At 38.1% G+C, this 26,317-nt stretch overlaps 1 protein-coding gene across 1 annotated transcript in view; it reads left to right on the forward strand.

The window, feature by feature from the left end:
* SYT1 (synaptotagmin I) overlaps positions 1-26,317 on the forward strand; it is a 94,025-nt gene that overhangs the window by 26,021 nt on the left and 41,687 nt on the right. Inside the window, exon 5 of the mRNA XM_010008040.1 lies at positions 16,662-16,779. Coding sequence (XP_010006342.1) covers positions 16,662-16,779 — 118 coding nt within the window. The remainder of the gene's footprint in view (positions 1-16,661; positions 16,780-26,317) is intronic.

A 26,317-nucleotide genomic window follows, 5' to 3' on the forward strand; every position in this document is an offset into this window, starting at 1 on the left:
GCTTACTTGAAATCAAAAGGGAACTTGTCTTGAGTAATCGCAGACTGTCTGGCTTTACAGATATTAAATGCAAATACAGAGGACAGTAGACAAGATGGAGGAGTTCAGTGATAGTGTTATATTCAGGCTCTGCAGGGGCCCTTCTGTTTCATGACAGTATTCATTATGAGATCTGAAAAACTTGTATTGCTTATTTGTCAAAAAAACCTACTTATTACCATTTGACCTTCAAGAGTGGAAGGGTATCTTGAGGTTAAACTGTACTGACAAAGTAGATCCTACACTTCATGCTGAGCAGCTGATGATCCATACACAAAATGATAATACTTACATTAAAGCTGATTCTAGATATATTCCTTAAGATCTTGTAGAAAGTTACAAGGCTGAAGGAAGGAATAGTAGACAATTCCCGACCTCTGCCTCTTAATGTTATTGTGGAAGTTTTTATTGCTCAAGTGTAGGGTGTTTTAAAATGCTCAATAGCAGAGAGTCCAGACCATCCAAGGATTTCAAAAGCACTGGACTTGGATGTTAAACATACAGTAGCATTTGGAAAGCTATGTTCTGAATGTTGTTTTTATAGGCTTTTGAGAAAGATGCTTAGAGACATCCAAATCATCCTAGACTTCTTCTTAAAAAGTCTCAACAGAATTTTTATCACTTAGATGCTAGAAGTATTCTCCATGTACCTGCAAGTGATTCATTGAGATAGCTGATGTATCAGTCATTTGCATGGGTTGAAGTATATTCCAAGTGGAAAGCAATAAAGCTACAAAGAGATGTTTTAGATGGAGGCTTCGGAAGGATTTCCAGGGAATTTAGACATAATCATGGAGTACTCCCAGTTACAAAACTCTGTTAATCTGGGAGGGATTGCAAATGCATCTGCAAAATCAGCTGAATGGTGCAAAAGGGCCACAGAACATGCTATATATGAAATTTTCCTACATTGTTCTCCATACAGACTTTTATGTATTTACTTGGTTTTGTTACTACCACCATCAGTGAAAGCATTATCCAGAGGGAGAAACTGCATTCTCACTGGGATTCTAGGCAGAAACTTTGCAGTAGTGCAGGGCAATTCCTTATTTCCCTTTCTCCTCTTCCTTTGCAAACTGACAGACACAAAAATCGTTAGCTGACTGCTGTTACAAGCTAGGATCAGGAGCTAAGGGAAGTTATAAGATGCTGTATCAAAATAATCCATCCTAAGTGTCATTAGAAGGACCTTCAGAACAGAGACCAGCATTTTAACAGTCACAAGGAAGAATAGCTCTCACAAAGATGACAGCTTTTTCACTTAAAGATTGAGGTATAGTATCCCACTCTGGTCTCCTCACTTTGTTGTGCCTACTCCACTTAGAACTAAAAGATCTTGGTTTCTAGAGCATCAGAGAAAGATGTATTTATTTAACATTTATTTAAATGTTAAAGAATTAGGAATAGTGATCTGAGAAAAAAAGGGATGAGCCATTTTCTTCATTTTTTTCCCTTGTCAGCTCTTTAACACCAATTTAGACCATGCCAGGGATTACCATAGTAACCATTTAACCTCTTTTGAGAGCCTGTTCTGTTTCAGTTTAGTTCAACAACAAGCTTAACTGGCATTTGAAGCACTTTGCATTGTACCTGTTACAGGAATTAGCACCGAATGCCCTTATGTTAGAAAAATCAGTTAGAATCTAGAAGATAATACTGTATTTTCATTTCTGTGTTCTTAGGCTTTTACTGTGTCCTGGTTTGAGCCAGGATGAAGCCAATTTTACTGATTTTATTTTTTTTTCCTTCAGCAAACTTTCTTTTAACTAGTAACCAGTGTTCCAGCTAAGACTGATAAGAGTGGAATGTTTTTCTAACTGCTGGGTCTTCAAGGTCACATCTTTACTCTGCCAGCTCAGACACTATGGGGAGATCTGTGACCCCCCCCACAGGAGGCTGAGTTAGACAGACAGCAAAACTGGCCAGAGATATTCCATTCCATATATCTACGTAAGCTCAGAGGAAGGTCAGAGATCACAGAAGACAACTTCCTTCCTGCTTCTTCTTCCCTTCCATTCCATCCATGGCCGGCGTCCGGGGAGGACTCGGTCCATCCATCACCATTGACCTCCAGGCTTGAGCTTTCCTGACCCTCATCACTCTGTGCTTTCTCAGCAGCAGCTCCAGGATTTCTCGGGACTGTTTGCAGCTCAGGAGATGCTGTGGGAGTTGCTGGGATGGGGGGGGGCGAGAGGCTTTTGCACATACCTAAGCACATTTGTATATAACTGTATATATTTTCTTATATCATTAGTGTTTCATTAAAGCTGTGTAGTTTAGTTTTCAATCCAGCCAAGTCTCTCTCTTTTTCTCTCTCTCCTTCCCTACCTGGGTGGGAGGGGTAGGGGATCGAGAGGATTGTGGGACCTGAGTCAAATGGTGACATATTGTTTTTATGTTAATATTTGAAGAGTTAAAGTAGATGAATTTAGGATGTTTTACCAGGACTTGTTTATAGGCAGAATGGATGGCAGTGATAATTCATTCCTGCAGTTACCTCTTTGATTGCTTTATAAAACTCAGCGTTCAACCAAAGCTGGGTGGTTTTTAGGGCAATCAACCCTGTACTTCTTTCTTATTTCTTTTCCATGGCCTTCTGCAGCTTACTCTGTGATTGTTATCATCATAACTGGATAAACACTCAGGACATGATGATTTCAATTAGATTCTAAAAACATTTGGAATATCATAGCCTTTTCCTCTTGTCCATGTGTAATTCAGGCTGGGCATGATGCTATTGTACAATATAATAATTTGCAGAAAAAAACTTTTTCTTGTTATTTCTCTGTGGATTTTATACATTCTTCCCCTGTAGGTTAATGGGGAACATTTTAAGATCTTTCAGTCTATGACTTATACACAATTCCTTTTGAAGGATTAATTACAGGTAGTCTTTTAGTGACACAGATCAAAGCAAATATTATTTTTTTGTGTTCTTAGGTAACTCTACATCATACATAAGACTTGAAGAGATGAACAGGATACAGGAATGAAAAGGATGTGAATGCTTTTCTGTACCTTATCTTAGCATGAGCATTTATAATGTTGGCGCTACACATTTCAAACTTTTTAATCTCTCTGTCATCTGGAATTCTAATAGTGGGGAATTTCCCTCCAAGAATGATACCACTGTCAAAACTTCAAACCATTTCTCCTCACTGTCTCTTTCTCCAGACTTTGATAACACTGGTCTCACAAAGGGAAAATCATAAAATGCTGACTTATCTCTCAATTTCTTACTCTTTTAGGTTTTTTCTTCTTTTCTTTTTCCTTTTTTTTTAACTTCTACCATTATTCTGTACACCTGAGTGAGGCAGTTATAAGTAAGCTTCACTTTTTAGCCCCCATGGTCTAAAGTGGCTCTTGCTTTTTAGCATCTGTCCTGACCAGACATCAGACTTCTGTGAATCACTCCACCTCCTCACTTCTCAGCATATTCTCACTGTGGATGTGTGTGTAGAAGATGTAGACCTGAGATGTAGACCTGAATATGGATCAGAAATGTATCTTTCTTTGATTATGCATCTTCTTTAGTGGAAGCTTTTGGGCAGACTTTAATAGTTTAGTAAGCAGCCTTTAATGTCATTAATTGGGACTTTTTGTTTCAGGTGGCACCTGGCTGGCTCATTTGCTGGATGGATGGAGTGCTGCTATAGGTGTTCTGTCCTTTCCACTAGCACAGTTTTCAGAGTAGGATTTCTTTCTGTAGAGGGCTCTAGTATGGTCACTACCACAGAATTACTACTCCTACTGTCTCCTTAGGGCAGGACACAACTCACTTTGAGCTACAATCATCTGTGTGAAAATGAAATTAATTTTTTTATCTCCTTTTGGATTTTGTCTGTATGTGCTGTTTATTGGCCAAGCACTAGATGAAAAGAAATACCTGAAACTGAATCAAATTACATGGAGGCCAAGACATTTTCCTTGAGCATTATGTCTGCAATTGCAATTACTGAAATAGTGCCAAAGGTAGGAGTTTCCAAACCAGTAGTGAGAATGAGAGTTCAAAGTAGTATGTTATTGCTGCTTGATCGGCTGGATGCATTCGCCGACAAGAGAACAGAGTTAGGAGTAATTGCCATTGATGATGGGAACTAGTTTTGGGAACTCTAGTGCTTTTTTCCACTTGTGGCTGACCTTGAGTTCAAATATCTTCTTAGACAGAGACTTTGCCATAAAATTCTAAGTCATTACCTAGACAAATTACCATTATGTGGGGTTTATAACTTGCTTTTGGTGTCTACAGCATAGAACGTGGCACTGCAGCTTCTCAGTGGAATGGATGGCAGTGGGCAGATAGTGCCTGAGCTTCCTGTTAGATCCTTTAACAATTGTAGGTGCTAGTTAAATAACTTCTGGTGATCTTGAGACCTACTGGGTTGTCTGGAATCCAGTTGTTTTAGCATTGTTTTTCCATAACTTCTTCAGTAACTGAAGATTAACAAGAGGATCTCTGTTGAAGAGTGGAGCTCAGGCTTCAGAACTGGCAGCAGTTCATTTTCCTGTGAGTGCCCTGAGGTCTGCAGCTGACATCCCCTGACTCTTAATGCCCAGCCCAGAATTAGATAGCAGTGGATTATGCTGGAAGTGTTTATACACATTCAGACTTTCACATTAATCAGTCAGGCTGAACATTAATTTTCTGTGATGCTTTAGAGCATGCAAGTTTTCCAGGAGATGTGGGTCATTTGAATTAATTTTGATTACTCTAATTTTTTTTGCATGTACTTACTATACAGAAAGTAGCTACAAGTATTACAAGTCTCTGTCATAAAGTAAGAGCTGCAGTTCATGCACAGCACATCTGTAACCCATTATTTCCTTTTTGTCACAGCAGATTTTTATCCCTGCATTTGCTTTTTCGATGATTCTTGAACATTAAGTTCTAAATGACAATGCATCAAAGCCCTTCAAAAAAACCAGCGTGTAACTTCGTGTGCAATCCAAATGTCTGCATGGTTCCCCATCGTCTTTTTTTTCACAATGAAGACCAAGTTCTCCCATTGCAATTTGATACAGCAAATCAAATCTCCTAAAAAAAATATATTATTTCTTCAGAATGTCTGTTTGTGATGTTAAGCTATTAGTTGATTTCTTAGTGGAGAACTGTATGCCCTTAGTTTCATCCATCAGCCTAAAGGAAAAATGGACACATATAGTGTGTTGAAAATTACGATTTTTATGATTGAAAACATGAAATACAAAACTTAATATTTTCTGATATATGATAATTGTAAATGAGAACATCTTTCAATTAATCTCTATTGGATTTGCTGCAGCAATCATGTGTTCCAGAATGACTTAAGAATCTTGGCTTCCTGCTTAGATTTCAGATGTAGAGTTGCCTTAAGTTCCTACGAGCACAAACAGTGGTCACACAATTTAAGAATTTAAGCCTCTGAAAATGTACGGTTTCTATTTTCGCTACCATGAAAACTACCTGTTAATCAGCCCTCAAGCACAGTTACTACATATAAAGCTGTGGCTGTCTTGTATATAAGCATTGGGATGTGCTCCTTAGACTTTTTAGCCCACCTATTCATTGATTCCTTGTATTTGTTGCCAGAAGGCATCACTATATGAGCTCTTACAACTCCCTGAGGATGACAGGTCTTTAAAGTGGATCTATTTTATTTGCCTAGACCCTAGACTAGATAACAGTGACATTTTCTTTCTGAAAAAAAACCCTCCCATTTCAAAAAAATATTTCTTTTGTTTAGAAATACTACTATTTCCTAGCAAACTAAATCAACAAGCAGTACCCAGGAGATAGGAATGCTCCTTCTGTGCCAAGTTGGGAGGAAGGTGGCACAAGGAAACCCCCTTACAAACTGGAAAGTTAGACCTTGCTTGGTTTTGGAGCAAGGAGCTGCAAACCATCCAGTTCTCAGCCTATGGTATTTTGTCCTGGCTGCATGGCCACAAGCTCCAAAGCTCAGATTTCCTGATGGCATCCTCACTTTCAGCATTGCCTGCATATTTTTTGTAGACGTTCACCAAAACCAAGTCTCCCATAATGCATTTTAATATCACCTGATCAGAATTCCATGGAAATTCCTCTGGAAAATCCTGTGTGAGACCTTACTGACAAAGGTTACAAAGAGAATGCTGCTGGACAGTAGACCAGCATTTGCTATATGCAGCTTTGCACCTCTGCTGGAAAACTCTTAGAAGGTCTTCAAACCCAAAGAGGTTGCAAGTTACTGATTTTAAGACATAAGTAAATGGAGAAAATAACACATCCCCTACAGCTTTAGCAGTTACTCTATGTCTGGTTAAAAATGTGTGCTTTATTTGATATTTGGATGTTACTGGATTCTACTTCATGTCATTGATTCTTGATATGCACTTCTTCAGTAGATTCAAGCAATTTAATACATGATGCTTCCTCTTCTTAACACTACTTATGCACTGTAATCAAGTCACTTACAACACTCTGCAGAAAAAAAATTACCTTTTATGTTTTTCACAATCAGGGTTTTTTTCTCCATTTTTCCCAATGAGTTGTGACTTTTTACCTACTTTGTAGTTTTTAGCATTTTAAATACATACACAAGAACTGTGTGCAGTATACTTTATATCCTTTCCAGAGAGGCAAAGTCACCAGCTGCTTCTGCTGACTTCTACTATGGAATGTTTTGCACAGCATTACACTAGCAGTTCATAGGCTGTAGCTTATGACCCTGAATCCTCAGCAGGAGGCACTGCCTTGTAAGATATATTTCCTGATTCAGTAGCTATACAGAAATAGTCTTCAGTTTCTTTGTCTTAGGATGTAGAATTTTTGCTCTATGAAAATGTACTCTGTGTGACAGGTTATAGCTAAGAGCACTTTCGCTCTGACAAACCTGTTGCATTACTATTCTCCATTATGTTAATCCTTGTATCACCTGCTTATTAATCAGCAGAAATATCTTCCACATCTATAAAAACAGCAAAAGACCCTGAACAGAACAAAAAAAAAATTTACATGTTTTCCTTCATCAACCAAATTTATGATCTTATCAAACAGTGAATCTGGTTTTAGTTGAAAAGACCTGTTTTCCATAAAACCATGTGACTTCACATTCATTATAGTTCATATCCTTTAAACCATCATTAATGCAGACTTTTGTTAGTTCTTCCTCGTTTCATCTGAATTTGATGAAAGACAAATGGCTGATAGATACCACTTCATCATATTTGGCCTTTTTTGAGTAAAATGGGAATCATATTAGCACTGTTCTAGTCCTTTGGAATTTCCCTTGTGGTCTAAGATTTATTAAAAATTAACATCATTGAGCCAGAGATCTCATGATAAGTGCTGTCTTCTTTCCTGGATTTCTATAGATGACTGCAATGACCTCTTTCTTTCTACTGAAGAGATTAATGAATTCAGTGTGTGGTACTGATTGCTATGATGACCTTTGATGAGCTGTCTTGTCTTCCTAAAGAATGTGTTAAGAGAGTTTTTCGAAGTAAAATAGCCATGGAAAGTGGAATAATAAAAGATGTGCTTTCAAGTATGTATTTATTTTAAAAATTTAATATTTTTCAGTAGTTTCATAAAATCACATATTTTAATGCTCAGTTTAAGAAGTGGAGATACGTCTGCTAAGAGTGAGTCAATAGATTTGAATACATAGCACTAGTTAAAAGGGACTTAATCTTGAACTGAGCACAAATATTTAATTAGCTGAATTTAAAACTTCCAATGCAAGGCATTCTGGAATGGGGCATGTGTCATTAACATATTCCCTGAAACTAGGAAGCACTAGAACAGAGTGGCTCTGAGCTTCTCTGAGGGTTTTCAGCTTGCCTCTTTTCCAGCTGCATATCCTTGACCCCATCTCATGTTTTAGGCAGTTTGGATGCTCTGGGAAAATCTTCAGTACAAAATTAGTAAAGAGAATAGTGGAAGAAAACTTTTCAAATTAAGATGAGGAAAGATACAGAAAGTGATTTCAAATCCTTCCTGTGCTTGTAGCACAAAAGCAGTGGATAAAGATAAAAGATGTCATTGACTTGAGTGAAATGATACATGAAGCAAAAAGCCCTCTTCATTTTGATAAATCACAGGTAGAGAACTGTCTTGTCATAAGATTCACCTATCAGCTGTAAACTCCCATGAGCTGTCTGTGATTTTCCATTTTCAAATACAGTTCTTTTTCAGCTTGCTGTGCAGTCTCCTGGTCTGCAGCCTCTACAGATCACCACTTTGGCTGCAGTACAGTGAGGATCCTGACCTGCCTGTGTGGCTGAGTTTTGTTCTTGTGAAAATAAAGACTGGTTTAGGCACAGAACTGTGATGCCCGCTGCTCTAGAATCTAGGGAGTATTGTAAGAAGTCTCTTATAAATTTAATGAAAGCAATGCCTTAAAGAGGACAGATACTCCAGTTCTTGCACTGTTCAGGGAAATCCTTGAGCATGTGCCAGGTCCCCGTGTTCCATTTGGCCCTCTTCTAGCTAACCAGCAAGTTTATACTTTTAAAACAACCACATCATGTACTGCCTCTTGCCTAGTTGCCTATTTAGGAGATTTTGGAGGAGGCTGCTGTACTGTGTGGCGTTTGTGATTGGGGTTATGGAAGGGAGCTGCAGATAGTGCTGGGGGATGTTAAGGAGGAGCATGAAAGCTGAACTTATGTTACAGCAAGTAAGAGATGAGAGAAAGGAGGACACATCCAGGGGACTTGAGTGAACAAGGCTGTGTGGCAAAAAGAACCATTTATTTATAATGTAGCTGGGACTGGTGCAAGGTCTTGTCTTGGTAGTCTGTTACAAAGGAAAGGAAAAAAAATAGCTGGTTATGAAGGTAATCCAAAATTCCATGGAATTTCTCTTTGTAGTTGATGCAGATCAATTAGAAATAGACTATAGCTTCAGTACTGGAGGCACTAAAGTCACCTGATAGTCTTTCCCTGGGGCTGTTGAATTTCAGCAGAATTTACCAGCAGCTGTAGAGGATTATTCACTCCATCATGCCAATCACTCCCACCCACTGGTTTGTTTAATCTGTTTATTCTGTTCTTCATTAACTGATAATATATGGTCATTGTAGGAAGAACTCTCTTCTTGCCAGGTTTTTAATACAGTACCACATAGAGTAGTACATCTTAAAAGTAAGAAATCTGTAATTTATTTGATTCTTAATTAGAGTTCTGGATATATGCTGAAGTTTCAATCCATAGTCTAAAGCTTTGGAGTCAATTGCTTTTGGAAACTAAGATATTCTTGGCAGTAGAAACTACATTTACTATGCATTTAGAAGCCCATACATACTACAAGAGATGGTTTAAAATCAAGCAAGGCTATTGTGCTGCATGCAGCTTCCTGTATCTTGTCACAGGAGGACAAGCACTTTCTGTAAAGTGACTGCAATGCACATACAATATTCTAATAATTGTGGAAAGCCTTTGTGATTGGGCTTCTCACAGTGTCTGATAAGCCAAAAAAAAAGAAAAAAAAAAGCCTTTCAAATGTATTACATTTCCTTTCACTGTTGTACTTACACTACTCACTAGAAGACTGCCCTTGTGACATGCTATAGTTAATAAGTTTTCCATGCTGTCAAAAGTAATAATATTAATGTGCCATTCAGTTAAATTAATTTTGTTTTGTGCACTGGCCTGCATAAATGTGAGTGACATTTAGAAATATGATCAGACAGGAGCTGTGGAGAAGCCAAGTGGCGAAACAGAGCAAGATGCAATCGTTAAAGCAGAGAAGCCAGCTGCAATCTTTTGTGTGTAGGCAGAGTTACAGAAAACCAGACTATGGTTTCAGGTGTACATGTGTCTTTTAATTCATTCCTCTGTCTGTGATTTCTTTAAGAAATTAATTTTCTTCTTGTTTAATTAAGAACTCAGTATGTTTGGTAGCGTTGTCCCTTGTTTGGAAATCAAAGAGTGCGTTCCTGCTAAACTTTGATTTCAAGTGCCGTCAGCCACAGTGTTTTTCGTTTTGCAAGAGGCAGCTGATTGTAATGCTTTTATACTGATGATGGTGAAGTGTCATTTTCTACTAATGACAACAGTTTTCTATTTCCATTTCCTCTGCTTTTTAGAAAGCAGTAATGGAAGAGCTTTCTCCAAGCAGTTAAAAATGTAATGAAGAGAACTAAAAGGAGAAACCTGACAAAACCTGACTTGTTAGATTTTTAATAACATTGGATGGTTTGAATTATTGTGCAACTTGCTTTCAAGTATGATTTACCATTGTGTTGGAGAATATTGCATAATTAGGGCAGCTAAAATAAACACAGACTTCTACCTTTATATATATATATTGCAGTGAGAAGACAGAGAATTGTGAAGAATTTCTCTGTCAAGTAGAACTGTTCAGAGGGGGGTGAAAGGAAAAAAAAAAAAAAGTAGATTTTCTTTCTGCAGGAAGATTCTGCTGGGTCTGTTCACTTTAAGCAAAGTTAAAAAGTGGTGCTGGCAGCAGAAGTTGCATCACAAAGGAGTCAGAGAATAGGACTGTAGTAGGGAAATCAATCAAAAGTAATATGCAATTAAACCGTTTCCTTTGGATTTTCCTCACTCCTACTTTATAGCATGACTGTATCCCTACAGATACCACCTGCTGATACCTTTAATAAATTCACTTCATTTGAAAGATTGTTCCCTGTCTGCCCCTTTTAAAACTTACCTCGTGGACCTTTGCTTCTATTTCTGTTCTCTGTTCACCTACATCAGTCTTCGTTCCATCTTTTCTTTAGACTGTTGTCACCACTAGTCCCTTTTTTATAGCATCAGAAATGAGCCCTCTACGTCTTTGCCATAAGAACCCTGTTTTTTCCCCAAGATCTCCTACTGTAACCTATTTCACTTTGCTTTGCTTCTTAATTTACTTGTTAAGTGGCTTCTAACTGAATACTTTATGTTAACAGGAAGTTCCTTTTATGACCAAGTTTGCACATTTGAAGAGGGTGTAACCTATGAAGGCCATTCTGAAATAATGTTAGTAAAAGCAAACAGGGAGATCACAGACACTATGTACTTCCATTTTGGAAGACAGGCAAATTATTCCTCTGAATCAAGACTGATCCTTGAATAAGGAAATGTACAGCAGGGCATTCTCTGTTCATATTTTATTGGGTTTTTTAAATTTTTTCAAAAGCGCAGTAGGTGGAGTCATGAAGATGTTCCTTATTTCCAGAGGCATTTGGCACCTATTTACTGCAAGCTGCATTACAGCTAGGCTGCTCTATTCACAGGCATGAAATCCTTTTAGACAGCAAAGGAATTATTCAGCTGGTCAGATTAATGGCCTAGTTGTTAAAGCCCTTAACTGAGTTTATGGTTTAACATTTTGCAAGTCTGAAATAGCTACTTCTGTTATCAGCTGTAATCAGCCTTTTGACTGAAAAGGCTGGGGAGAACTCTGCCTCTCCTTGCCGTTCTCAGTACTTTATCCCAAAGGTAGTTCATATACTCTGGGGTACAGTGGTAGTTGGCGTGCATATATATTCATGTGATAGTCTCCAAAAGGGCTATAATAACAAGCAGACACATTAGCTCCAGCTTTTCTTTCTCCTTCCGGTTCTCCTTTCCCACTCTTTGCCTAATCGTGGGAGTCATCTGCATATTGTGGGGTCATCTGGTCCCTGATTTGCAAGCATAAGAGAAAAAGATTGTCTGTCTTTCCTGATGATCCTGTTTGAAATTTTCTGCTTTGTTCTTTAACCATTTATTTATCAAAAGTTCAATGCCTTTAAAACTGGTAATGTTCAGGATAGCTCCTGTGGCAGTACCATTTCAGGTTTAAAGAAAAGGGGGAGTCCAACAAACCAGTTCCTTTTCACACTATGGTCCCTGTTTATCCTGTGGGGTGTAGAGGAGGAATGCGTTCCCAATTGTAGATCCCAGCTATGCATATGGGTTGCTAATTTTGCCCACTTGCTATGGTGGTTTAATTGAAGTTTGAGCTGGTCCATGTCATCCATGTCTGCATCCATGTGATACTGTTAGTAGTGTTGTTTTGACACCTTTGCCACTTCATGTAGTCATGGCTTACATGCCAAGAGAAGGAATTTGTTGGTTGGAGATCTCCATGTGTAGACAGAATATGATGGCCTTGAAACTGTCTGAAACCCATGGATGTGGAATTTAGGATTAGGGATCGTATCATTATGGTTTGCCTGGGTTTTCTGAATTTGAAAGACTCTATTTTATAATCCACCTTGGTGCTGTCCCTGTTTTCTTCACAGACTTTTAAAACATTTTGGTTGGGATGAAAACCATACAATTAACACTATGATCTTCCATTTTAAATATTGATTGGTGGAAGATTGGTTGTATCATGGGTCTTCACCCGTAAACCACATCCATTTGTGTTTCTCTCAGGCATATGCAAATATCCACAGGTATTGAAGTCAGAAACCCACCTCACTTTGTTTATATCCTTCCTCTACTGACAATTTTGGAGTCTTGGATCGAATTAGGAAAAAGCATATTAGTTCTTTGGCTAATTATTTTGGTGTTCTTTTACCAAGAGAGCTGCAAGCATCAACTTTCTCACAATATCTTCCACAAAAATGTGGAGAATGTTTATATTAAGAAGATAGATATCGTTGTTAGAGACTCTGCAGTGCAAATGAGACTAATCTGCATAAATAGCATATTTCTCTGCAGCTCATTAGGAGAGTTTACTGTCAGGGCAAAAATGACTACTGACAAATACGAGAAGAACCATGAGACAGGCAGGAGCCAGTTAGAGTCATCTCTAAAAAGTCCTGGTTCTCAACAGAACTTCAAATAGCCTTTTCTAAAGCTGAAGAAGTGTTAGCAGTGCTGTTTGTGTCATTTATGTTCTGCTCCATTGCATCGCCTTTAAATGTAGTGAAGTTATTAAGTTGCTTAGATGGAGAGAGTCTTTTGATTGGTGTTCAGGCATTACACATGAATAGGTTAATGTATATGAACCTCCCAGTTGGAAGTTTCTAACACTAACTTACAGTTTCTGTCAGAGATCAAACTAATTTACTAACATAAATTATTTATACATACGGGTGAAAGAAATTCATAATAACAATAAGGCACCTCCATGAGATAATCACCATAGCAGAAACACTCATCTGTACCTCACAGCCCTGCAGGGGTTTGTAATTATCTCCTGCAAACCACACCTCTAGTGATTGCTTTTTATTGCTTCATTGCAGTTCCGCCACTTGCAGTATTTTGCCTGACAAATATTTTTAAATTTAAAACAAAAAAGATCCAAACATCCCGTACATGCAAAAAAACCACAACAGCTTAGGAATGAAACTGTGGCAGTCATGCATAGAGAAAACGTTTAAATTACAAGAAATACTGAAGAAGTGCAGTTAGTACAGGTTTTAATAACAAGAAAAAAAGTGCTAAGCATGATTCAGTAGGCATTTAAAGAGGTACCTTTGCTTTTTATTCAAATTATTCACTGGAATGAGCCCATCATCTGCTGCTATTTCCCATGGCTTGCTAGTGATCTGTGGAAAACTAGCAGTTTACATGATGCTGGCTTCTTCTCTGTGCTTCCTGCAGCTAAAATTACAATAAAAGAGGCTAGAAATGCTTTAAATGTTCTCATAAAATTACTCTTCTGTGTAGACAATTGCGGTATTTGCACAGAAGCATAACATGATTACAGATAGAGAAAGGCTTACGAGAGGTGATGGTCTCCGTGGCAATAACCGTGTTTGTTAAGTACCTCCTCCAGCCTCTGCTGAAGCACTCAGATCAGAATCAACAATCCTAATACCATTTTATGCTTACTAAACACATTGGTCTCAACACAAGTGCAAAAAAAACCCAGAACAGGAAGAACAATTAGAAGCATGGTGTTGTTTTAAAAGTACCTCACAAAATGTTTAGTCTGTCCCTGAGGTACATTTCTGAGAAATACAATTCTGAGGAATTCCCAAGCTGCTATAACCAAAGCTCTGCCAAGTGAATCTAGAGGCGAGGGCAGAGCCCTTGAATATCTGGTGAATGCAAAGATCCCTGAGATGAGGGACTAAAATGAGCTTTCAAATATACCCTGTTTCAGTCTTATTCAGAGCCTAGTGAATCAGCCATGCTAATCTAAACCAATTCTACCATGTAATAGAATGGTGAAGGCAGAGAAGACTGGGCAGCTGGGTGAGTTGTGATCATGGTAACACAAATTGATGAGCAACTGATTTCTTCCATTTTGAACAAGCTGCAAGTGATCAATCAACTTCACTGTTAGCTTATCCAATATGGACTTCCAGAGCCAAGTGTCAGGGGAACAGGAGTGTGTTCTGCTGTCACTGTGCCATTGCAGGCTCAGTTAGAGCTGAGCAAGAGCTGTGAAGATTGCATGGCTGAAATCCACATTTCCATGATCTATGCTGGGATTTATAACAGTAGATGCAGACAAGGTGAAATAATAAATCCTTAGACTTCCATAGACTTCCATAGAAGTGCAGTCCATGCTGTGAAAGGCATTGTAGTTATTCTAGATAGGAGTTAAAAATGTAGATTTTCTGATACTACGTTCACTTCTTTTGAGCAAGGTCATAACATCATTATAGCCCTCCAGGGCCAGGCAGAGGTCTCTAAGATACTGCTCTCCAACCACGCCCTTTCAGGTCCTAATCTACTTAGCTGTTCCTTCCACAGAAGCTGTGTCATATCTTTGATCCTTCCTGCTGCTTTTCTTAGAATCTTTGCCAATTCTATCCTATCCTTTTTGAGGTGAGGAAGACACCATAACTGCACCAGTTTTCAAGGTAATGGCCTGGGTGCACTCTGACAGCATTTTTATATGTAATATACACATTTAACATCAGAAGTTATTCTGTAGTGTTCTCTCTGAGCATTTCCTGATTACATGTAACTGTGTTTGCTCTGCATGTTTTCTGACCACTGGTGATCACTGAGCTGATGGTTTACAGGGAACTGTCTATTACAATCCCTTGGTCTCCTTCCCAACTTGCACTGATCCATTCAAGGTCTGTCACTTTATAGGGATTGCATTATTCTTGCACTTTCTACATTGTTGTTTGCTTGTTTTGCACTAGAACTACATGATGCTGTTCTTAATATATGCCACTTGTCCATTGTTGGGAACAAGAAAGAATCCCACATAGGATTCCACAACGAAGTCTTCTGAGACAAGCCTACAAACCTTTTGATAAGGGAGAAAGATACAAACTGAAGTATTGCTGGTTATCTGGTATTTATTCTTCAGATTGATATACTGCAAATGCTTATCCAAGACGGGATAAAAACTTCAAGTTAGAAAGGAACATTTTGGTTCCATTTACACAGATGATAAAGTCCTTAAGGCCATGAGCTGTCTTTTCTCTGGGGAATACCTGCTACATCCATGAATAGAAGAGCCAATTGCTCTCAATGTTCCCCCCAGCTTTTTAGGTAGGGTTCTGACTTTGCCTCTTTCCCCTTGGCTCTTCAAACCTGGTAAATTCCATGGTCTTTTTGCATTTGTGGTACAGGGAAAAGATGCATAATTCCTACAAAAAATTACCTAGTGTCTTAACAAAAAGCTTGGATACATCCTCAAAACTTTTCAATAACCAGCCTTCCAATTTATTTTGACAAAAGACCAGAACCAAAGAGATATATCTTCATAGAAATGTACTTTATACTCTACTGCTGGAATAAATTATGGAAACAGACATCTGCCATAAGAACTACTGGCTTTGAAAGGTAAACAGTGATGTCTGAAATGCTTTATTGGTCTGTTCAGTGTAACCTGATTCTTCTTGTCTCAAAAGCAACCTTGTTACCCCTCTAGATATAGCCTTGTGCCTGAAAGGAAGGAGGAAAGCAGCTTGGATCTTCCTAGTGATCATTTCTAAACAGTATTCTCTTTTTCTCTCTCATGTCTGCAAATTTAAATCTGTTATTCCTCCTTTTAAAACAGTCCTGTAATTCTGAACATAATTCAGCCTTTCCTTCTTCCCCAGGACTTCTGGGAAGGTACTAAGCAATTAATTGCAAAAGATTGCATTTGGCAGGATCCCAGATGATAGCCTACAAGGCTGAAGGCAAAACCGAATCATTCCAACCGTTCATCATATGAGGAGGGATGCACCGTGTGCTTTCTTGATCTTTATCTGCCTGTCTTCCTGGTTTTGGATTTTTACCCATCAGATAGGAGACAAGTCCTTTTCATACTGAATGTTTTGTGCTTTGTGTATTTTTTACTTCTTGCTTTTGTGACGAAGTGTGGTAAGAAAGACTCATGTTACTGTTTCATGGAAAACTGCCTAATGGTTGTGTATGCATGTATGTTGATTGATTTCCACTGAAACACAACTTAGGAAAAAAAACCCTAGTCATGACTGGCAAACAGTATTTGTAGGACCCTGATTGTCAGGAGCAAAATTCTGAGCAGTATACCCTAGTTTGCAGCCAGCACTTTTGTCATTTGGCTCCATACAGAATAATTGCTGTGGACTCCAGTTGCTGCAACAGACTTGAGGTTATCAAGGATTTCAGCTGGGCGACTTGTGGCAGATACCTGATATTGTTCCTTTGAATGTTGTGTTTATAGGAGTAGTTTGATATACAATCCTGTTAATTTTCTCTGGGACTTTCCAAATTGCATTTCTAAAAGTTACAAAAAATGATTAAAATATAACACCCCATCTTGTTTGCTTTCACAGCAAGAAAAACTGGGTGATATCTGCTTCTCCCTTCGTTATGTGCCTACTGCTGGCAAACTGACTGTTGTCATTCTGGAGGCAAAGAACCTGAAGAAGATGGATGTTGGTGGACTATCAGGTATGTGTATGAAAATCTGCTTGTAGATTTTGCAGGCTTGTAAGGCAGAAAATCAACTAATTTCCTATTGGAGATCCCTTGGTTGAGAAGGTAGGTGCTCTTGTTTGCTGTCTGGAAAATGCAGTTCATGTTTTCTGAAAGTTAGGGCATGACTGAGTACATCAAAGCTCATTCTAGCTTTAAAAAATGGAGTTTGATTTTATGTTGCGTTCCACTCCAAGACAAGGTCTGAAGAGTTAACAGATGACAGTGCAAGCTCTCTGTACTTTCCTTCTCTCCTGTTGCCTGGAGATAAATACAGACTATTCAGGTAAGAGGAAAAAAAATATCTGACTACAATTCCTATTGTCTGTTTAATCTCACAAAGCATGAACATTTCCCTGCAATGTTACTGATAATACATAATAGAGGAGCTCGCTACAGGTCACCATGCTGACTGCTGGTTGAGGTGCTAGGATTAATTGTTTCTGCATTTGAAGGACTCAGGTGTGATTGCTCCTATGTGAAGGTACACTAGCAATCAAAATGACCATCTCACACTTGTGGTAGTCAGTGAAGTTGATATCTCCAACATGCTCAGCACATGCTAGTCCTTCTAGTCTTTCCTCATAGTAAGGCTGTACACACTGTGAGAGAGATGATGTGTCATCACTGAGGAAGAGTGCAGTCAGCACACCGGGTGTCAGGGCTGCATCTCTATGGTAGGGCTGTGTCCCAGGCACCTGATGGAGCCTCTGTGTAGGCTTCTGTTGTCCACTGTGTCTGGAATTTGGACACAGATTGCTGTCTAAATTGCCAATTAGCTGAGACCAAATTAAATAACAAGATGCTTTATAAGGAGAGGTCTTTCCAGAATAATTTTATTTTATATCTTCTGTTTAAAAGAGAGAGTTTCTACCAACTGTTGAGAATGAGGATATTTCCAGTGTAGCTCTAAAACTGAAGACTTTTACAAGATTATGTAATTGCCAATTTTGCATTAGACAATAAAAAATGCTTAATTTTCTTATAATCTTGCCACAATGGAAGAGTTATATCCAAAAGCAAGCCTGAAGGTTTTATTTACCACTTTTAATTAACAATAACAGGAGGACCTTTCCAAAGTGCAGGGAAACTAAGCCTTTTACCAGTTACTGGTTACCTTTTTTATTATTTTTTTTACTTGCTTCTAAAGTCTTTGCAGAGCAACAGACAATAAATTAGAAGACATCAAAATATTGTTGTAGTCATTACCTCAGTCAATCCAACTTTTTCTTGTCTAAAATGGGCACTGGACTGGGACACACCACTAAGACTTTTCCTTATGCTTGTACTTAACCAATAACGAATTAATGTTCTTAGGCACATTTACTTCCTGATTGTTTCCTAAAGAATCATTAGATTCTCATTAGATTCCCCGTTTTTGAATGAAGTGTAGCTCTAAAAGCCAGAGCATCTATATTCTTTTCTAAGCTTTGTGAGAAATATGATGGATAATGGCTACTCAGCTCCTAAGGAAAGAAAGGGACAGGGGAAACACTATTCAACTGAAGACCTACAAACTTCAGGTGGACAGTACAATGCCTTGAGTTGGAAATAACTGCAAGGAAATGAATGGGCTTACTGTTTTCTACATGCTGCAGCACATAGGGGACATTTAAATATATTTCTAGGGGATGACAGGTTTTGTTCTCCTTTCTTAGGCACATGCCAAACTGGAAACATCATGTTCTCTCCAAGACAAACAAACCCAATAGGATACCATGGTTGTAGCAGGAATTCAGAAGTCACTGACAGTGATAAATGGCAGTTAGTATGGTATTCCTGAGGCAGTAATTACAGATGAAATAATGTTGGTTTAAAGTGGATCCAGTATCTTTTATTAGGAATTGATCTTTTGAATAAATTATGCAGAAATAACTTTTGAAATCAAGCTGAGATTCTGTTGTCATTATTCACTCTAAATAATACCAACTCTCCGAGTGTGGAACCGCTAATGGAAATGAAGGTGGCAGGATTTCCTCTCGGTTAGCAAACACTTTCCCCACTAGTTCTGCTGTTTTCTCTGGATACTGAAATGGCTTCTTGTTTTGCAAAACTGAAAGTTTTGAGTTGCAGTAGAGGTGGGAAAATGTTGACAATCAGAAGTTATCTCAAACTGAATGCTACCCATATACTCAACAGCACTTACTGTCACTGTGGGAAAGCCATTAGCAAGAGGTGAAAATTATGTAGTTGATGCAGACACGGGGAAAAAAAATCTAAGAAGTTTGTCAAAAATAGGAAAAAAGTACCTGTTTTTTTTTAGTTTAGAATGTGCATTTTTTGTTTTTTTCCCTTTTATTTTGGAGAAGGTGCTGGAAAAACAGAGGAGAGACACTTGGAAAAGGCTCTGCTTTCTCTTGCATCCATCCTTTATGCCTCTCTGTGGAGTTTACCTGCCTTGCAAAAAGGAGGAGCAAGGCCCTGGCTCCTGCAGAAGGTCTGGCACAGCACTGCCAAGCATCCACAGCAGTGGGCAACCTTGCAGTTTCCTTCTGGCTGCTTCCCTCCACATCTTGAGTGTTACTGCTGCTAGTAAATATCTGCTATACCTTTGCACATCAGAGATGCAGAAGGCTTTAGTGTTTATGTTATCTTTAGTCCTAATACAAGGAACCAGTCACTGTGGCCTAGTAGTCTTCTGAACTTTTTCTTAGAAATTCATTAAATCCGTAATTGTGGTCAATCAGACTTAAATACATGCTTAATTTTTAACATGTATATTCAAGTTGTGCAGATAGAGAGCCCAGTTACAAAAGTACCTATCAAAAGCAAGGGACTGATCAAAGTAGATTGAGACTGTTACCTTCCATAGCACTTTACAGGCCTTCTACTGCTGAAACCTTAATTCTGCTTATATATCCAATTTAATGGTTACTATAGTTGCAAAGAAAAAAAACCTTTATCTCCAGCATTTTGCACTTTTTCATAAATTTTATTAGCATTCAAAAGCCAAGCACAAATTACTTTGGAAATAGACAATAAAAGACAACAAAGTAATCATCAAATTCATTAGACTCCTTGTAACAAAACCAGATCACCCATCTGAGCAATAAACTCCCAGGTCTTAAACTTAATTGCAACATCAGGCTGTGACTAAAGCAAACATTGGCTCAGACACTGGAACTGTTAAGCCTGAGCTCATCAAGTCACCACAAAATGTGGAAATTATTAATTCTGGAGAGCCAGGACCTCTGGCAAACAATTATCCATGTTTTAAAATGACATTTTAATTATTTAAATTATAGTCAAATGCATTTTTAATGAATCTGACATCTGGCAGGTGATATTTAGCAATGTAAGCTGTAAAGAAATTCTATTTATTTGTCTGAATTTGGTAAACTTGGGTTACATGGCTTTATAGGTACCCTTCACCCAAAATGTCTAAGAGACTTAGAAGTTCAGGGTCCTACAGCAAATCAAGGGAACTTAGACTCCCAAATCACTGCATTGTGTTTGTTTTGTTGTGTCTTTTTAAAAAAATAATTCATTTAGATTATTTGCAAAATTGGAAGATTTCAAAAGCAGTTTGCAGTTTAATTTTTTCAAAGAGGCCACAGAGACATAATCTAGCTACTTCCTTCATAAGGGCACAATGCAGCTCAGCAGTGCCATTCCGTTCAGAAGGGTTTTCTATGAATTATGATACTTTAATCAGGTTTAGTGTCCCTTCTCCAGAAAGAGGGCAGGAATTATCTGCAGCTCCCTTATGAGTTATTCATTTAAATCAAAGTGATAGTGATTTCATATATGGATTTAAATGAGTGTGAACATTTTATGTCAATCAATTTTAATCTTGTTTTGTATTTGTAGTTTTAGTTATTTTCTGAAGAAAAAATGGTTGTTTAACCCTCAGAACATCTGACTAGCTGCTAAACATGGTTTGTTCAATAAATATGGTGGTTCTTTTTATTATGTAGGAAGATTCCCAGTATTAATGCACATTTATGCAGGCAGTTCTATAGATTTCCATTTATTTAGTCATTTAGTCATTTGTATGCAGTTTTGTTCCTAACATTAAGTAAATGCTTTCGTTTCAACTTCCAGCAGCTTTCCCTGCTTTGACTAAGCCAATCATTGAAGTAAATTACCTGAATACATTGAAAAGCATTTCCCTCTGAACCTCGAAAAGAGACTGGATCTGGCACCTGGACAGACTGTTGCTATGGGTGTTTAGCTACTCAGACCCTTTGGGTCTTTAATGCCTTTTTTAAGAACTACAGTGGCTGTAGGTATTACTGGCAAAATACTATTTTATGTCAAAAAATCATCTCTTAATAGCTGATAATAAGTGTTAGTCTTAACTTAGTTTATCATCACTTCAGGATGAATCTCAGTATGTTTTATTCCTTCTAAAATTCTTTGAAAGCTAATGTGGTTTTTGTTCTCTTTGTATTATCTAGGTATGATTTGCTTGTATTCTATCTAATTACCAGGAAGATATCCTAGTAGCAAGCAGTGTACCCTTATCTCCCCAGCACTGCTGACTCTCTTCACTGCCCCTACTCAGACCTCAAGTTTCAGTGAAGGGGAGATGCCCTAGCTGGCAGGAACTCAGGAATCACCTTAGGAACTGTTGCCAAGCAGCAAATATTATAGCAGACCCTAAACTGTACCTATTTATGCTGAATTAATGCTTAGGAAGAACTGCAAGGAGAAAAGAATTTTGATTGGATCCACGTGCTCTTCCTTCAGCAGAAAGCTGCAGATACAGTTATGAAAGAGAAAGTGGCCTGTAATCCCAGCCATTATGTGGGAAAGCTAATCTCAATATTTATGAGTTATAAAGGGAAAATACACAGCACCTCTGTATCTGCCAAGCAAATACTATAAATCAGAACCATCTCTGGGGACCAAATGGAACTACAGCAGAAATAAAGCTAGTTTTCTACAATCAGACATGTATTTTAAGTACAGCATTCACATTCAAAAGGCTTGGTTGGATGTCTTAGAACAGAATTGAATAATTAAAAATTGTTTAGAGACCAGCTTCTTTGAAGACAGAGTGAATGCTCATGAATTATGCAGTCAGAGTATTCACTTTAATAACTTCATTAAAACATAAGAAACCTTAAAAGCTAGCTAACACAAATGCAGTATTATGGGAAGAGAAATACACCATTATAACCGTGGCCTTGCTGTAAGCCATATTGTGATCATAACTCAGTGAACATTAAGGGAAAACAGCCTTATTAAAAGACAAAAGTAAAAATGAACAACTAACACCACCACCACAACTGCTGCATTTGCAACTAGCCTAATCCTGAAGAATCCAACAAATATAAGTACCAACAAATGTTTTAGGATCTCTACTTACTGTGAGGATTTCCACAACATGTAATATCTGAGTATCTCTAATGTAATGCACTGGCAGAACTTCCAACAGCAGATGGCTGCAGCAATACATGTCTCTAACACTTGCAAAGAGATGTCACGGCGTCACAGTCGATTCACTCCTCCTACAGCAGTGATGGGCTCCATCACCAAATCTCCATCATGTTAAAATTTTCTCCTTTGCCTGGAAGAACATTCCCGTTGGTGACATCTTCCCTAAGACTGAGCAGTGGGGAGAGGGGCTTGTCTGAAATGGTCCTCTTTCAATGGGTAAATAAGGTCTAAGGGAGTTGCTTCTTCCAATCCCAACTCAAGCCTTCAACGTCAAACCACCTGCTTCCTCAAGTTAAAAGCTGAAGAAGGCAATTCCAAAATCAAAATATATTCCAAATTACAGTGTATTCATCAAAGAAGCCATGTTAAAGGGTAAATAAACTCTTATATTCCAGGGCATTATGATGCAGCTGTCAGGTAATTGTCCATTTTGGAGTGAGTATACAATTTCCACTGAATGATCTGCTACAGGCTATTGCACACAGTAATGTGTTGTATTAGAAGAACCATCAAATGTGGCAATTCCTACAAAGAACCAGAGACAAATAGTTCTGTTCTTTTTTTTTCTCCTGTGCTTTAAATGAGGAAAAAGAGATTGTGCCTGCTGATTACTAGTGAAGCTGTACAAAACCTGTAGGCATTGATCTGAGAAACCTTAGGACAAGCACTGTGCCGAAAAAGCACCTAGGCTCAGGAGGTGTTCAAGCAGCTTCTTGGTTCAGGAAGGGAAAGAAAGCTTATTTTATGTGCACGTGTCCTTAATCATACGTGCTGACCAAGTGTACAGGAGGTCAGCAGCCAGCTGTGTGGGTTCTGCCAGCCAACACTCATAATATTCTGGCATTGCTGTTGATTTTCCCCCACCCTCCCTTCCCCAAAACAGAGCACAGGAACACTTCTTATTCTTTTATTTTAATAGCCACATCTAAATAATGCATTTTGTGTGTGATTGTGTGTGTGCTTCCTCCTGATTAAATTATAGTATGTTTTTATTTGATTATGCAGTCCCAAAGCAAGAGTGAAGATGTGTGTGTTAATTACTTATATGAAAATGAGATGGCTAATGCTTTAGTTTTTCAAGCTCTACAAGAATTTCATGGCAATGTGAGTAGCTGTAAAATGGATGTAGAAAAATTGTAGGTGGATTCTGGAGTCCTTAAGGAAATCAGTCAGTTCTCTGACAAGTAAGTTTAATTTATTTTTTACTCTTTGAAAATTATAGCCTATGTCTTTTCTTTTAATAGGTTTAAGAAAAAGTTGAAATATTAACTCAAAAAGAAAATGTCCTTTTTCATCTCTGTAAATACAGTTTAGATCAGTGCTTAAATGGTCGCAGAATGTGAGGAAGGTATAACTGAGGGTATTTTTATTTTTTTTAGGACTGTGTAAAGTCATACAGGTTTTTCCAACAGCAGGATGAACATTTTATTAGCACTGTTACACAGTTTCATGAAGTTTATAGGACTTTCTGGAGAAATAGAAACAACTTTAAATGCAAGTCTTTATATCCCACATGCCTTTTTTGTGTATTTAATCCCATGTGAGCAACAAAGATTATTAGTTCCTGCTGGAGATTACTTCTTATAGGCCTCCTGACTCTGTTTCCACTTTGTAACTCCTTTGTGTACCGATCTCAACCAAAAGAAACATTTGCAAATTAGAGCCGTGATCCTCATCCTGAATTATCCCTGAAGAGAGCAAGGGTTGTATGCTCAGAAGGGAACTGCACGCCTCCTCTGCTGTACTGTGTTAAAAATGTGTTTGTGATGGCAAATTGTATCACTTTAGTGTAAGGAGAGCGGTAGGAAAAGAGGAGTTTCTAGTTCTTTGACAGTATCATTAATTTACATACACGCTTTATGGGTGATAGTTGTTCAAATCTGTTCATGCATTTGGCAAATGAAGCCCTCCCTGGCAGCTGCAAGTTGCTTATCATTCAACAACAATTAAAAAGTTTTCTCCTTGCCAATTCCAAAATTTGTTTTTCAAAACCTTTAAAACTGAAGGTGAAAGTCAAATCCTGCTGTCTCTTCTATTGATGCAGTTCTCCAGAAAGGTCCTATTACCCTTCTCAAGGTGACAGAAGAGAATGATAAGCTTATTGCTCTCTGAGATGGAGGTGCCAGCATTCAGTTTTACTTATTGTGCCTTTTGTGTGTCTCAGGAGAGGGATATGAATCTCAGTGGGATTCTCTTTCCAAATACTTTCTCCCTCATTTTACTTCCTTGGTGCTATTGATGAAGTAGAAAAGCCAGTATTTGGGCTTTGTTTCTTCGTTCCAGCACAGGCCATGTTGCCTTAGAGCCAGCTTACTCTAGTTGAGTCAGGCATGGGATTTCATTAACCACAAATTCCCTACCAAACAGGTCTAAAAGTGAAGTGCAGAAATGCCACTTTTCTCCTGTCAAGAATTTCTTGTGTGGTGGTGGTGAGAATTTATCTGGGTTCAATTCCTAGCTACCTTTTCTTGTGCTTTTGTTTATTAGCTGGGTGCAGGGGTGGTGGACACAGTGGCTGTCCTGTCTTCATGAGGGTCTTCTGTATCATCATTGAGGTGTCTTTACGTCTTCCTTGTAATAAACTCTTCAGCCATATTATTGTAAAGTGTATGTGTCACATTGAGAAACTTTCAGATGCACTGAAGGGGAAAACAAGGCTGGTTATGAGTGAAGTATCTACACAAGCAACACCTTTATTTAGTTACTTAGTTTATTTAGCACAGCTAAGGTGCTATGTAATTGTTTTAAAGAGCTAAATATAAGACAGGAATCTGGTCTTTTTTTATTTTTGTCTCTCTCTTAACAATATGATAGTTTTTAAACTAAAAAGACTGTGTATTTTCCTCCGTTGTACCAGTCATGTTGATAAGATGGTGCCAGGTGTGTTTCTCTCAACTCGTGGATCTATCACCAACAGAATGCAAGACTAAAACCAGTGATATGGAGGGAACATCTCCTGACATTTTATGGTTGTTAGTGCAGTGACTTTAGTCCATAGAAGACATTAAGATTTTCTTCCTCTTTTGCTTATTAAACTATCTTTTTTCGGTCTTGTTGGTAAATACGCTATTGCTTATTCCCCACATAAATTCCTTTTGTTTCTCATGAGCTGTTCTTCAGGTTTACAAACAGCAACATATTTTACTCTCTTAAATGAAAATCATTTATGTGCAGAGATTTCTAGCAGCATCCCAACATATTCAATATTAGTGTAATAATTATTGAATAGTAAAATGTATAACTCTCATTAAGAAAAGACAAAAATAAAGCTCAGATCACATAGCACCTGTTCAGGATGAATGGCAACAGCCATAAACTTCTTTATTTGACTGCAAAATTAAAATGTTATGTAACACGATTGACCAACATGCCATGGGTAACATTTAGAGGTTTTATTGCAAAGCATGCCTGAAACAAAATCTGTTGTAAAGAATCCCACCCACTTCAAAGTTCAGCTGTTTGGTTTTTTTTACTTTTTTGTGAAGGATTTGTAAGTTCTGTATTGTGAGCTTTGTCACAGCATATTCTCACTAAGAGTTGAGTTTGTAAAAAACCAAGTAAAGATACAGATACAGATTATAAAACTGTGCATGATCTCATAGTAGGCAAAACCAAATTTTAATTCTTGTCTTGTAAGTAGTGACCCAAGGATTTCAGGATCCAAATGTAATCTTTGCAGCTCAGCAGCATCTCTGTAGGAATTTCTTCAGGTTAGAGAAGTAAGGAGTTCTGTTTAATCTCATCTGTCAAGCCCAATTCATGGGACTTTTTCTTCTGTGGTATCACAGAACAATTTACATATACAGGTCTGCAGGTTAAATCCACCTTTTCAGTGAAGAGAATATGATAATGTCCTGATTGAGCCCTAGTGAGAAAGCATCTTAAATTCTGTTTGAGCTTCTCCACAAATCTTTGCAGTACAGCTGGCTCCAGGACAAGTCTCTGCAGTGTTGTTATGAGGGGATCTGTTCCTCTGTAAGTTCCAGGAAGCTGGGTTAGAAGACTGGGCTATATCCGTTGCTTCCCATCAGCAAACCATCACATGCTTGTCAACCTTTGAGGGATGCTAAAAGTAGTGATTAACAGAGCATGCCATATAATGGGTTTTTTAAGTTCAGGAGCCCTGGCT

The sequence above is a fragment of the Chaetura pelagica genome, unplaced genomic scaffold, assembly GCF_000747805.2.
Source record: "Chaetura pelagica isolate M959 unplaced genomic scaffold, ChaPel_1.0 scaffold50, whole genome shotgun sequence".
NCBI classification, from domain to species: Eukaryota; Metazoa; Chordata; class Aves; order Apodiformes; family Apodidae; genus Chaetura; species Chaetura pelagica.